The following is a 15,490-nucleotide window of genomic DNA, read 5'->3' as shown; positions in this document are numbered from 1 at the left end:
AAACAAAACACGAACTTTCTTTATTAGGTTCCAACACATCTTTGACCAAGTAAGTAATGACATCGGGGTACCCGGTCTTCCAATGCTTAATAAGCATTTTAAATTTTTTTCGTAGACATCCTCGGTGATTGACCATACCAAAGATTCTCATTCGCCTTGGAATGATGCCCACAACATCTCATTATGTTCATATTTTATTAAGAATTCCTTCTTTTTCTTTACTCGTGTCTCCTCCGGTTGGATTTTAGCAATATTCTCTAATTCCTTCAACTTAAGTGGTTGAATTTTCGATTGGAATTTTTTCCTCACATTGCACCATATGTGAAACGTACAAAGAAAATTGAATGTATCCGGAAATACCTTCTTAATACCATACATCAATGATGAATCTTGATCGGAAACGAACACTTTAGGAAGAGCACCCTCCCGGAAGATTAACTTCAATTGTTCTAACGCCCAAACATAACTCTCTTTCTTCTCGTTTTTCAATAAACAGAAAGCCACGGTGAACGGTGCCTTTGCCGAAGTATGCCCCACAATGTTCATCAACGACATCTCATATTTATTAGTCTTGTACGTGCAATCCAATATAATAACTTGTGGGAACCATAGAGCCAATTGGACGCATTCCGGGTGGGAAGGAAAAGGTGTGTGACTTGACCGAACTCATCCAACTTCTTTTGGAAAGCGTAGTTATTCTTCACCCCTAACCACATTACTTGTTGCATCACCATCCTACCTTGCAAATTGAGTCTTCTAATCTTTTGTCTTGCATTGTAGATAGTTTGCATAGTCGACTTGTTATTCTTGTTGTCCGCCTTTAATTTGCTAAGAATCCTAGACGGTGGAAAACGTGCTCGTGTCATTTTATCCACTTCTAGCATCTCATCGGGTTTGAGTCGCACTACTTTCGCATGTCCATGCAGGTCTTTGGGACGTGGGTGGTTATGATGACAATCCATATCTTTATTCATTATCCAATATTGATCTTCTTTGTTCAAGGACTTATTCTTGAGGTTGAAAACGATCTTGAAAGGGCAATTTCTTTTCTTCGTCTTCGTCCTATTCTTTCTCCCGGTCTTCCCAACGTATACAATACCCTTTTTAACCTTGCTAGCGCCGGTTCCATTATGCTCACAAATCATTTCAAACCGATCCCATCGGCTTTGTTGTCCTTTAACTAGTACACAATTTATCTTCATCACGTGTTCCTCAAGCCAATCCAGAACTTCGGGTTTAATTTTCCATCTCTGCTTTCATTCCAAAACAAGTAATTAGAAAGGTTCATTCCAAAACTTTGGAATATTCCGACAACATTAAGGTAAACAAAAGGTTCTTACATACCAAATCATTTTGGAAGTGATCCTTGGTATCCTCGTGAATTATGTCTACTATATCAGGTTGATCTTCCATGGGTACGATCTACAAAGAATATCACAAGGTTCAAATACTTGAAAGGAAAAATAATAGAAATATTCGGCTCATACGATAATCATATTATGTGCCGAACCCTGAACATTTAAAGGTTTCGGCTTATGCGATGTTCTCAATATGTGCCGAACCAATAAAAATATTTCAACCCAAAAATTAAAAATTTATGTTCGGCTCATACGATAATCATATTATATGTCGAACTATGAACATTTAGAGGTTTCGGCTTATACGATATTCTCAATATGTGCCGAACCAATAACAATATTTTAACCTAAAAAATAACAAATTGATGTTCGGCTCATACTATTTGCGAAATATAAGCCGAACCAGTAATTGTTTTTTTTCCGGGCTATTCAGGATGTTGTTCGGCTTACTATGAAACTTTCATATAAGCCGAACCGTTCATCAATTGGTAGATTCGGCTCATAGATGTGAGCCGAACCTCAACCTGTTTCGCCGAACCATGATCCAAAAAACCTAACTTTTGATAATTAAGAGCTATAGAAGTGAGATTAAGCATAGAATAGAAGTGTACATGTGTATCAAAAGCATTGGGTTCCTCATCAATGTCTTCATCATCAGGATTTGGCTCAAAAAAATCATCATCTTGAGTTTGAGCTTGAGCTTGAGTTTGAGTGGGTGTAAAATCATTCTCATAATCTAAGAAATCGGCCATTTGGGAATCATTGGTGTAGTTGATGTGTATTTTCCTAGGTTTTTTAGATGAAGTATGACCCTCCTCATCCTCCATTGAATCAAGAATTAAAATTTTCTCACTTTCTCCTTCTCTTTCTCTCCTTCTCAATAAAAACTTTGATTTTTTTCCCCAAAATTTTTCATCTAAACAACCTTTATAATTCTGAAAATTATCTTATTCACTAAACAAAATATTTAATCACTAATCAATATTACTAACACTAATACGTCAATGGCAGATTTGTCATTAAAAAATTTTGGGTTAAGGAGTTATCTGAATTTGCTATTTCACAACCTTTTTTGTCTTTATTCAATATGCCTAGAAAGATTTCAGTATGCCCAAAAACAGGGTTCTAAAACAAGGTGCCACTATGGGGTTTCAAACTTTCAATGGGTCTTAGATAAATACAATAAGAGAGCCCAAATACAGTAGTAGTATTATGAAACGAAAGAAAAGAAACGGTCTCTTTTTTTGAAGTAATTTCCTGCTATATTTTTTTCTGTGCTGTAGATTTTAGGATTAATAGTAAATTTTAAGAGTGTGTTTGTTTTCATCCAACTCATTTGAATACGATTGAAATCACCTATCTCATCTAGATCTGACTCAATATATTTGTATTTTGAATCAGAGGTTAGGTCTGACTCAGATCGCGAGTCAAATCTAACTCAGAAAAAAACGATCGACTCAGGGGCCTAGTCAGATCCCGAATTAGCAAAAAAAAAAAAAACACACTATATGTCAGATAATCATTTCTCAGTCCAAATATCTAAATTAGAGGTTGGGGACAAGATCCCATACATGTGCCCTTTCAGGACCTTGACCGGTCAGGTGGGTGATCAAGAACCCATATATTCCCCCAAAATCTAAAAACATTTCAAAACAGATCGTAGTACCGGTCAGAATCAAAAGCTGTACAATCGAGAATCCCTATCACAAAACATCTTTCTTTTTTTATCATAAACTCTCCAAAAAGCATCAACAATAATACTAAAATGTTTATGTACAAATGTTACTCGTAAAACTCACTATAAAACTACCCAAATGCCAGCAAAAGGAAGTAAAACTACTCTCAAACTGAATCAACTAAACTTTATTTGCAATCTTACTGTATTTCAACTCACCTACTTGTTGTAATATTTATGCGAATAACTTGCAAAGAGAAACAAGCTCAATGCGCAAGCGAATGCTAATAGCCAGTAGTAGTTGTTTAGTTGTGCCTCATTCATATCATCCGAGAACCAACTATGTTTTCCGTCTTTATCACTTGTAACAAGCTCGATGAACGATATTAAGATTGCGCTAAGGAAACTTCCAACACCAAAAACACTTAAATGTAAAGCCATGCCCATTGTTTTCATCTTATTAGGGACTTCGCTGTAGAAGAACTCCTGCATACCAACAACGGTGAAAACATCCGAAATACCCAAGATGATATACTGGGGCAGTAACCAGAAGATGCATAATGGAACAGGACTGATGCTTGGTTCTCTTCTACTAATTTCAAGTCTTTTTGTCTCGACAACTGCGGCAATTGACATAGCAATTACTGACAAAAACATACCAAAACCCATCCTTTGCATCACATTAATCCCCTTGTCACTTCCGGTAATAAACCGATAAACTGGAGTTACTAGTTTGTCGTATAAAGGCATTAAAAGAATTATAGAAACATTTATCGCACTCTGCAATGTTGCTGGAGGGATCATAAAATGGTTACCGATGTTTCTCTTCATTGTCATGCCTTGTTTAGTGAAGAAAGTTGCGGGTTGTTGAAAGATGATTGCAAACACTAATAGCATCCCCCATATTGGCATTAGTCTTAATATAGATCCCGTATCTTCAACTGTATCAACTACTGGTACTGCACCGTTAGGCTTGTTTCCCGTGTTGCTGCACCGCAGATCACCAGAATGCTGGCTACATAGTGGTTCCTGCTGAAGCCTATAAATGAAATGCACAACTTCAGTTAAAAGCACTATTATGCATTTAAGAGAAAGAGAGAGACTTTCCATCAGGTGAAAGAGGGGAGCTTACTCAAGTTCGACTGCCTCGGACAGATTTGTTGGCAAGGTGGCATAATTGCGATGCATTAACTTCTGTGCAGCACCCTTGATGTAGTTCACTAAGTTTTTTATCATGGGTGCAGTGCTTCCTCTATCTGACTTGGGTTGTTCTTCGGTAATTGTATAAAACCTAGTTCCACATGTGAAAGGAGCAACAGACATAGCCATGGCAATGGAAGGAATAGCAAAGCCTATTCCCCAACCAAAAGTATCTTGAAGGTAGGACATTAGAGATACGCCTAGCAAACTCCCGATAACTATACCAAAATACCACCATTTAAAGAACATACTTTTCATCTTCTCATAAGAAGCATTTTCATCATCATCTGCATCACCATCTTTAGGGTTATTTGAAGTTGGCAACTGTTTCAGCCGAGTCTCATTTTTCCTAAGTTCAAGTTGATCTGCTCCAAAGGCTTGCAAACACGGGTTGTATCCGCCTTGTCCTAAAGCGATCAAAAAGAGAGACAAAAACAGTGGGAAAGAAGACCATGGATTTGAACTAGTCTTTTCATGGTCATGACTACTCTTAGCTATCCATTCCCACACAAGTGCTGTTGATGTCAATGCCACCAGTCCCTATAACCAACAAAAACATGAAGCGACTGACAGTAAGATAAATATGTTTAGACATGGCAGTACTTCTTGGCGTATAAACACACGCAAAATGTAAAACAGCTTATGCAAAAAAGGTTTCCTGAAAATGATTGAAAACAAACTATTCCTTAAAGATAATAGGCGACTTGCCATTATGACTCAGACGAAATATCAGTTGCCTAATCAATGACCCTGCCCAAAGTAGACGAAAATGCGAGATATTGATCCTAAAAATGATGCTGGGAATCATCATTGTAGTACCTAGCACAGTATTCTTACCTAAAATCAAAATGTTTTAGTGCGCATTTTTGTTACATAATGCAGTAGTAGTGTCCATTAAGCTAGCATAATGAACACAAAAATTTGGTGCTGCGGGTCCTAACTCGAGGACCAGCGAGAGCCCGCCATGCACCAAAAACGGGTGCGCTTTTAAAAGTTCCCATCAAAGAGATATCCCATCATACATTGATAAATCAAGAAGTCGATTGAGGACAAACCACCTGACTATTAAACTAATCAAGTCAAAAATGATTTCTGACCCACCACACGTCTGCTAACTATTATTAGTAATTTACTATTTCTATGCTTCCAGCAAGTTACCGTCACTTTAGGAGTGAGATTACGACGCACTCAACCTTATAATAATAATTATGGACATCACTTTAGGATTTTCGTTTCGTATGAAACTCAGTAATGCACGGAAGCAAGAAAAATCAGCTTTCTCAAAATTAATACCGAGCAATGGCTGTAAAATATTAGTAATTAAATAATTAAATACTTACAGCAACATAGAGAACAGAAGAGGCCAAAATGGTAGAATATCTATCCAAATAGGAGTCTGCAAGAAATGCTCCTAACAACGGCAACAAGAACGAAATTCCAGCCCAACTGTTTACTGTTTTTGCCGCTGCTGAATTGCTCATCTTCAACACCTCCGTCAGATACGTAACAAGATTCGACGCAACCCCTTTGAACGCAAACCTCTCCACACCAGCCACCACTACAAAAAAAAAAATAAAAAATTAGAGACTTAATTGGGATTATAATTTCTAAAAGAAGAAAAGAATTAAGCTTAGAAGGAAAAAAAAGACTCTAAAAATGAATCTTACCAATGACCAGAATACATGATTTGGTTAACCCTTTAGATGGTAATCTCCTTCCTCCATCTCCTCTAACCATGATTGAAGCAGTAGTTGTGTTTATCTTCAACGTAAAAAAAAAAACCTTAATAATGATTAGAATCACATCAAATCTTTGTCATTTTCATTGTGATCACAACAATATATAAGATCAGTTCATATAAGTAAACCCAAATCTCTGTCTCTCTTCTAATGTCATCCTCCTCCTCTCCCACTTTACTATTTCTAGACAAGTACTCAGTGTTCTATGCACATGTTCCTTTTGTACTAGACATTTCACGTCACATATTTATGTCATGTGAGAGCGTACTAAGGTGGTGGTGGAACGTTCAAAGCTTAATGGGGAGATGAGCAACCAAACACTACCAGCACAACCCTTAGTGACAAATGTTGTCATTTAAAGAATGGCATATCCACATTCCATCACACACCAAACACAAGTTTAGAACCCACATGTCATCCTCGTCGGACGACACTTGTCGATATATTTGAGATTACCAGTAGTTACTTAACAAGTATCAGAATGTAATTAATGGCAGGATCTAAATGACTTCGACGAAGGGAGCATAGACTAATGAAAAAGTTTATCAAAATCTTCATTGTTAATAGGATCTCATTATTATAGCATCCATTAAGTTGCTATTGGATGGTGTTTAAAGATAATGCACGTAAGAAAAAAATGTTGTAATTAACACAATCTTAACGCCATTAGGATATATTATCTTTGATGTAGGACTAAAACCATCCACATACACAAAAAAGTTGTTGCAGGAAAGAACAAGGAAGAAGAGAAAAGGTTAGAGATCCTTTTTGTGTTTTAGGTAGTGGTTTCCGAGTTGGATTTCACTTTGGTTTTAATGATCAAACTGTTTAGGGTTAGGGTCAAATTTAAAAGGATATAAAAATGGGATTTCTTGTGTTTGATTTTGTCATGGTATATGCACTACTAATACGGAAAGTTAACAAACTATAGGTTAAACTGTTAAAGTAACAAGACCGGGAATGGCTCTTCGTGACTTATTTTATGTTGTGTTGTGATTACTTTTATTTTTTTCTTCTTTTGTTTCACATAAAAAAAGAAACAAACTCAGTGGAACCTAAACAGCATTCTACGTAACTGTGTGTATGTATCTGCACATGTACATGCTGTATTTGCCTTGGAAAAAAAACTGATAAAAGAGTGTACGTACGTGGTCCTTATGGATGAGCTAGTTTGAGTGTTGATATGAGTGTTGATGATGCTATCATGTTTGTAACTGATTACAAAAACGCAGGACTCTCGTTTGTGCATGAGTCATCGTTACAGACGACCGAAAAATGTACGTAACATATCGTGTGGTTTCGTACGTCTTCAACCTGTGTTTTATGGCATTGATCACTCTTCCTCTTGATAAAGAAGTGCTGGTGGTATTTCGTAAATACTTTTTTCTAGAGTAGTTCAGTTTTTCGTCCTAGCTAGTTTTAATTATCACCTGGCTGCTCTTTTTTTTGTATTGCCAGTCCTTTTTTCCCCCTCAGGATGGTTTTAATTGTAAGTAAACAGATTCATTTTATGGACCCAGAGGTTTCAACCAGGGAACGTGGAGGTCCCAAAATTTCTCCTCCAGAAATGAACTCCCGTGTTGGGGAACGCATTGGATATTTACCTAATCCGGTAGAGAATCTAGTTACGGCCTAAGACCCAAAGTGTTAAGCAGCTAGTTTGCCCGGTCAAAGACTGGTCCTTACTTCAAAATTGAGAATGGTTTACTAGCAGCATCTTATATGCATGCACAGATGTACGTATAATGAGATAGATTATCATGCAAGCTCAAACAAAACTGTTTTGGATTTGAATAGAACAACGTGAAATTCCTTACATTTATCACTTCATGCAACAGACACGCCATTTTTATTTTTTTAGACACACCATAGTATCTACGAAACAAAACTAAAAATTGCATCACATATATAGTTGTAGTCAATAGTATCAAAAAAAAATGTTTATATATATAGTTGTAGCCAAGGGATTACCTGTTTCGCAACCGTTGTTCGATGTATCTCGAGAAGGAAGAAACCAATCAATACTTGTCGAAACTTGCAGACAATCCTAATCTTGAAAAGTTCATATTAGTTCTATCTTCCACATTAGTTAAATTCTAAAATTAGCTCACTATTTATAGCATTTCCCCGACTTAACTTTAGTCTTAGGATCAAATTGATCGGACGGCTCAAACAAAATGCCTAGACTTTCTTACCAATTCGATTATCATATAATTTTCTTCCAAAAACTGGTTATATTTTTATTTTATTTTCTCAAAGTACCAATTTATTTCTATGATTATAAGTTTATGGGACACAGTATCAGTATGGTAGGTACTCGTGAACAGTGTCGGTGAATAAAACTTTCTGAAGGAAATAGTTGTCCAAAATCATGCTTCAAATAAAAAAGAACAGTTGTCCAAAACCTTAAGTGACCGGAATTGGGCCCAAAATGCATTGCTGGGCCTGATTTTGATACTCTTTTTTTTATCATTTCATACATAACTTACCTGCCAGCTGGTCCATCATCCAACTCGGTTATTAACCGGAAGGTTTAATCGAAATTGTTTCAAAAATAGTATATTACTTACCTGCCCATCGAAACCAGATGTGTGAAACAAAACCAACCTAAAACTAGAATCTAGGGCGTCACTGAAATTGAAATATAGGCATAAAAACTAAAGATTGGATGTCATTCTTCTAAAATCAAACGAAAATTCAAAAATTGAAAATCAAAACTGAGTATTCGAAAAAATCTTCAACAAAAATCTATATCAAAAGTTTATCGATAAAAATGGTTACAACTAAAAAAATTAACTGAAAAATAAGAGAAGGAGACACTTTCTGTTGTAAAGAAGAAGAAAGCCTCTGTTAATTGCCAAGTTCAAGTAGAACCAAACAACAGTACATATCAATATGTAAAAATCTAATTTATGTTGTAATAAGCATCAATACATATTAATACGTACTGAGATACCCATATCTAAACAAAAATATGGTGAAACAAAAATAAAGAAAGAAAAGTCATACAAGAAGAATAATAAAAGAATATCACTTCCCAAATCAGTAGAAAAACCTAGTTCACATAATCATCCTACAATATATCTCATTTGCTCAGTACATATCCGAAAGTAGATATCAATATGTATTGGGTAAAACCCAGTTTATGTTTTATATCATACATATATATGTACTGAGTAAAATCTTAGTTCATGTTTTTACATACTACATAGCAATATGTACTAGATAACAACCTAATTCATATATGATCTAACGGTACATATTGATCCCGCAGTACATATCAATACGTACCGAAGGAAAATATGTACTTTCCTCGAGGAAAAACCTGATAAAAGAGTGTACGTTGTCCTCATGGATGAGCTAGTTTGGGTGTTGATATGCAGTATATTGAGTTTTGCTGATGTATCATGTTTGTAACTGCATATTAGCATTTTGGTTTGGTATGGGCTCAAGTTTTGGGCTCGAGAGGGATTTGGATTCCGGGTATGGGTTTAGCTAGTTACTACCCATTTTTTGTGGGGGTTTCTATTTTGGACGTTATGTGGGTTTTTCCATTTGGGGCTGTCATTTTGTTGATGGGTGTTCCTTTCATATTTTTATGAAAGTTTATTTTATGTGGGTTTTCCATGTGTGAGGGTTACGTATAAACTGTAATTGTACGCAACATTTCAATATCCTTAGATAAAACACTTTTTGCTGAGCAAAAAGTAAAAATAAAATAAAAATATGTATTGGTATAATTGCATCTAGTTTTGATCATATGGACCCGGGAAAGTTCTTTGGTCGGATCACCACCATGTGCTTCTACGGAGCTGAATATTCTGCGCTTGCTCCAGTTTGACTTCGGCTCTGATATGGCTTACTTATCACCGTTTGTAGTCAATCTATGAGTCTAACTTAGTTCGCTTCAATAAAATGTCAAAGTTACCCCCACTCACCACCCACCCCACCCAGCACGCACTCGCTCTATTGATAGTTTATTCCCTTACATTGTACCGGATTTTGAAGTTTCAGAAGGCATATATTCACGTTCCCTCGTTAAGGACTCAGACTCCATATGCCTATGGTTGGGTGCAAATGTCAATAATAAGCAAGTGAAGATAGGCTCGTAACTTCGTTTAGTGGGACTTCCGTATGAATAATTGGGAAAGAATGCTAGAGCATTTTAGAACTAGCAGGTTCGTGGCCGGATTCAGTAGATATGAAGTCATCTAACTCATGGATTCACCATGTTTAGTTAACGATATGAAGTAATTTTTTCGGTTTTTCTTTCAAGTATTAATTTTGATTGGATTATGTTGATTAATGGTTATCATACACACTTCAAAGAACAAATCTCTACATGTATATATATGGAGGTAATCGTTTATCAATGCCTAATTGAAATCAAAGAAAAGATTAACCATCAAGATAACCCGTGAACCATGAACCTAAAATCCTTGATTCTTAAGGACCAATGATAAGACATCTGCTTTGAAAGATTGATTTCTGATCGTGGGAGGGGCAGGTGATGTACTGATCATTCTTCTTGTTATGACAGGGTTCGGATATTACAATCATGTAATTAGGAAGAGAAGGGCGATAAATGACACTGTCATTACATGAAGAAAAAACCCCGCAAAAAATCAATAGATTTGGCCATTTGGGACTGTTTTCATCGTCACCTAAGTTTCATGGAAGACGCCGTTTCACGATAGTTAATCATTATTACTGATTGTGGTGATATGATACGAGATGTGATAACAACTATCATTCTAACAGAGATCATATCTTGGGTAACAGACTGTTTCATGTAATTACGACTCTTCACGGTTACCAAGATGCCTATTTTGCTTAGAAGAAACAAGTTATGACAAAATTTGTAGAAATTAGGTATGGTTAATTCCCAGGCTAGATGACATCACATTTACGTGATCCAACGGCTATTAACTTGTTAGTTCTAAAATGCTTTCCGGATAATAGATTTTTTCTTTTACTAGTACTGCAGTACTTGTAGCGGCATACACGATGAAAAATGAATATGTTTTTTTACTAGTACGGTGGTACCCATTGACCTAATACAATCAACTTTTTATTTGCGGAATAACTTATACAATTCTTAAAACAAGGAGGAAATGGGAGTATGTTTAAGTATTTCTTACAATTATACCCTTATGTATAATAATTAGTAAAACTTATAAATGATTTATCTCTTAAGTTATACCACGGTTTTTCGTAAACTTTATACCGTTGAAAAGCATTTTAAAACACGTAGTAGCAAATACTCCCTCAGTCCCAAATTAAATGAGCTAGTTGGTTTTAATTTTTTCCCAAAATAGATGAGGTATTTCACTAATCAAGGGGGTATTTCTAAAACTACCATTTTAATTGATTATAATTACTATAAGAAATATATATAATTTGATAGCCATGTTTATACTCGTTGCGCAGGTGTTTTAAAATGCTTTTCAACAGTATAAATTTTACGAAAAACCGTGGTATAGTTTAAGAGATAAATCATTTATAAGTTTTACTAGTTATTATCCATAAGGGTATAATTGTAAAAAATACTTAAATATACTCCCTTTTCCTCCTTACCTTAGAATTGTGCAAACTACAACTAGCTCATCTAATTTCGGACGGAGGGAGTATAATCAAATTATACATATTTCTTATAGTAACAATAATCAATTCAAAATAGTAGTTTTAGAAAAATCCTCTTGATTAGTAAGATAGCTCATCTATTTATGGGATAAAATTTAAAACCGACTAGCTCATCTAATTTGGGACGGAAGGAGTAGAATTTAACTGACACTAATTTTGAAGTAATCTTTGGCAGGCCAGTGCTCTTGTACGAGAGAATATTGAAAATGCTAAAGCAGGCTTAGGAGTCTTTATTGTTGATCGACAATTTTTAAGGGACTAAGTGACAATAACACATGTATATCTCTTCAATCTTTCATTATCCTATTTTATCTGAAACTTCCGTTAATCATCATCAATAGCTGCTAATCCAGGTCTTTATCACTCGGTATACAACTGTTTACCAGCGCAGAAGTAAAGTTAAGGTGCCTGGTGTGAAAGAACCATGAAGGATTCTATTATCGAATGACCTTTTCCTAGTTACCCAGTAAAGCAGTACAATTTAACCTCGATAAATGATTGCCTTCGAGATCACGAAAAAAATATTCGTTTAACGAGGTTATTTATTTATTAATAAATAAATATTTTATTCATTTATCGATAAAAGAATATTTATTCATTTATCGATAAATGAATATTTATTCATTTAGACAACATTTTCTTAATTAAGAAGTTAAATTGTATAAGAAAAGATTATAAATGTACCTAGATGGTATTAGTCAAAATTCTTGCCCAGTTCGTTATCAACATCGGTTTTATTCGAGCATCTTTCAAAGCCTTGAAGTTGACCCACCAAATCTTGAAAATATTAACATTTTGGATGCTATTAGTTTTGCTATTATGGCTTGCATATTTGAAGTGATGGCAAAAAAAATTGCGAATTGTTTCCGTCATTGTAAGATTTAATCTGAAGATATTGATGTTCTGGAACCAGAAAATGGCCAATTAAAAGTAAATATTCAAGGATTAACTAATGTCATTTCTGATTTACGCTATAGAAATGTGATGGACGTCGAACATCTTTTAAACTATCCTTACGAGAATGATGTCGTTATGGAATCTCCAACGGACGAAGAAATTATTGAGTCAGTAATAAATAATGAGAATGATCCTGAACCAGATGACATTAGCATTGTATTAAATATGTCATCTAAAGGTGTCTTTCAAGCGATGATCGCTTAAAAAATTACTTGCTATAACACGAGCAAAATATTCCAGAAATTGTACACGCATTGCATAAAATTAAGGATGCGGTGGATTTTGGTTTGAGTGGAAGAAAAAGACAATATACCATATATGATTTTTTTTTACTTTATCTCCACATATTTTTATGTAAAATTTATTGATTATGTACTTTGGTTTATTCTTATACTAGGATATGACCGGTGCCATGACGGCACGGGGCTATGAGTTGTTTTGTTGTTGGTTATATTTTATTTTATTTTGCGAGGCTTTCATGAACTAATCGTGGGAAACTTGGGGGAATGATAATCTTTCTTAAACTGAATTCGAAGATTTGACTGATATTATTAACATTTGCGGGATCGATTTCTTGTTAAATGGTGATTAGGATGTCCATATATGAATGCACACTGATATATATACATCAGAGAGTAATCTTTTTGGTGGTTAAGATATCCAATATATGTGTATATACTGGAACTCCACCCAAATTTATTTATGATAATTGAGATAACCATCACAGTTGTTGCAAATAATACCAATAAACTTGAAGCCTAAAGTCCCAAGCGGGAACTCGTAGAAATTCATAGTTTTATAAAATTAACTTATCGATTGCATTCAAAATTACAAATACATTTCAGTTAAGTGCAATATTTTTCGAAATTCAAAAAGTTAAATCTGAGCATGGAATTCTTCTTTCATATCCCTAAAAAATGTTATATTTGCATTAATTTTTGGAACCGCTGACTGTTTTAATGTATAGTTGGCATGGTTACACAATAATAATACTCGAACCCATGGTAAAAGCGTTTAATCGGATGGGTTAATATAATTGGAGGCCAGTCATTTTATGGATGTTAAACATGTCATTCACATAAACTATCAATATTCATTAATTTATCGAATGAGCAATACTTGCTCAGATGCTCGAATATTGATTCAACTATCAATATTCAGTAATTTATCGAATGAGCAATAACATTCATCATTCCCTTCGATGTTCTAGGTTTGAGAGACATTACACTATACTATGAAGCCTCTTGATAAAGAATGATGACTACACATTTATGGTTTAAACTAACATATGAAAAACGCCCATCTTACAACGTCAGGAAAAAAAAAAGATAAAAATGTAAAACGTTGAATCCTACAACATTCCCTTGGATATTGGTAGTATGAAGCGTCCTTGAATCTTTCATAGCGATGAAAAATGATGCACCTGATCAAATTGCATATAACATATTCCAAGTATGGTTTTCCTTGCAATTAATAAGACAATCTTATGGTCTTATTAAATAGTGAAATACTCACATTAAATAAAATTGCAGATCCAAAAAAAAGGAATTCCCCTCTCTAATACATGAATTGATAAATGATACATGTATAGGAGAGTTGTTCTTTGTCATCATATGCGTTTGAGACCTAAAAGTAAATAAGAAGCCCACTCTAAATACCAATGGTATGAAAACTTGCAAATGGAACTGATATTACACCTTGACCTAAGAGTACATAAGAGACCTAAGTTTCAGGCTTAGCAAGATGGTTGACTATGTATAAACAATTTAAATTGATCTTCTAAAATAATAACCATTTTTTGTGTCACCTACATATAACCATTATTTGACTATGCATGGAGAATTTAAGATAAACAAATACTCACTTTGTAAACCATCAAAAGATTAAAAGTATGAAGAAATGTAATTTCAAGGTTTATATGATACAAAGAATTAGAAGAATAACAAATACAATCAAGAAACTTCAACCCATTTGATACCAACATGTACACGACTCTAATCCAATTAAGAGTATGAACACTCCAACAACAATAAGAGTATAGTTAAGACATGCCGTTTACGGACTCAAATTAAGGGAATAACAAAGGAACCGTAATTTTCTTCGTCATTTATTTTCACTCCATGTAAATCCTATGATTTTTGCTTGAAGAAGTCAAAGTCTTATTGGACAATTCCATGTCCAGAGAAAAATAAAAAATATTGTGTAAAAAAATAGAAATTAAATGGTATGGTATTAAGAAAAAAACTAACATAAGAATAAATATGAATACTTAGCAATCATATATCTGATCAATATCATTTGACTGCAAATGAAAAACAAAATCGAGATAACAAAATAAAATATTAACGAAAAAAAATCAAAGAGAAATTAAACTGCATAAATGAGACAAAAATTAGGCGTGAGGCACCATAATCCATGGATGTTAAAAAAAATTAAAGAGAAAAGCTAACAACAATTATCTCAATCAACCAAAACAAAAGTGAATCATACCTTGGTAATGGAGTTGTGCAAAACCTTGGGAAAGGAATTTGATTATAAAAGGGATTAAGTTAATGGGTGAGGAATTTTGGTATCACCGACATATAACAAAGGCTAACAACAATTATCTCAATCAACCAAAACAAAAGTGAATCATACCTTGGTAATGGAGTTGTGCAAAACCTTGGGAAAGGAATTTGATTATAAAAGGGATTAAGTTAATGGGTGAGGAATTTTGGTGTCACCTACATATAACCATTATTTTACTATGCATGGAGAATTTAAGATAAACAAATACTCACTTTCTAAACCATCAAAAGGTTATAAGTATGAAGAGATGTAATTTCAAGGTGTATATGATACAAAGAATTAGAAGAATAACAAATATAATCAAGAAACTTCAACCCATTTGATACCAGCATGTACACGAATATAACCAA

At 34.4% G+C, this 15,490-nt stretch overlaps 1 protein-coding gene across 1 annotated transcript; it reads right to left on the bottom strand.

The window, feature by feature from the left end:
• Nucleotides 1–3,055: 3,055 nt before the first annotated feature.
• LOC113316965 (protein NRT1/ PTR FAMILY 5.8-like) lies at nt 3,056–6,494 on the bottom strand. Its single transcript, XM_026565121.1, has 4 exons — nt 5,901–6,494; nt 5,574–5,791; nt 4,166–4,773; nt 3,056–4,072 (listed from the first exon to the last, which is right to left on the bottom strand). The coding sequence occupies exons 1-4, from the start codon at nt 5,968–5,970 to the stop codon at nt 3,253–3,255; spliced, it is 1,716 nt and encodes a 571-aa protein (XP_026420906.1). The 5' UTR covers nt 5,971–6,494; the 3' UTR covers nt 3,056–3,252.
• Nucleotides 6,495–15,490: the final 8,996 nt, after the last annotated feature.

Source organism: Papaver somniferum, chromosome 10 (assembly GCF_003573695.1).
Source record: "Papaver somniferum cultivar HN1 chromosome 10, ASM357369v1, whole genome shotgun sequence".
Taxonomy (NCBI): Eukaryota; Viridiplantae; Streptophyta; class Magnoliopsida; order Ranunculales; family Papaveraceae; genus Papaver; species Papaver somniferum.
This window is presented reverse-complemented; position numbering and strand designations above follow the sequence as displayed.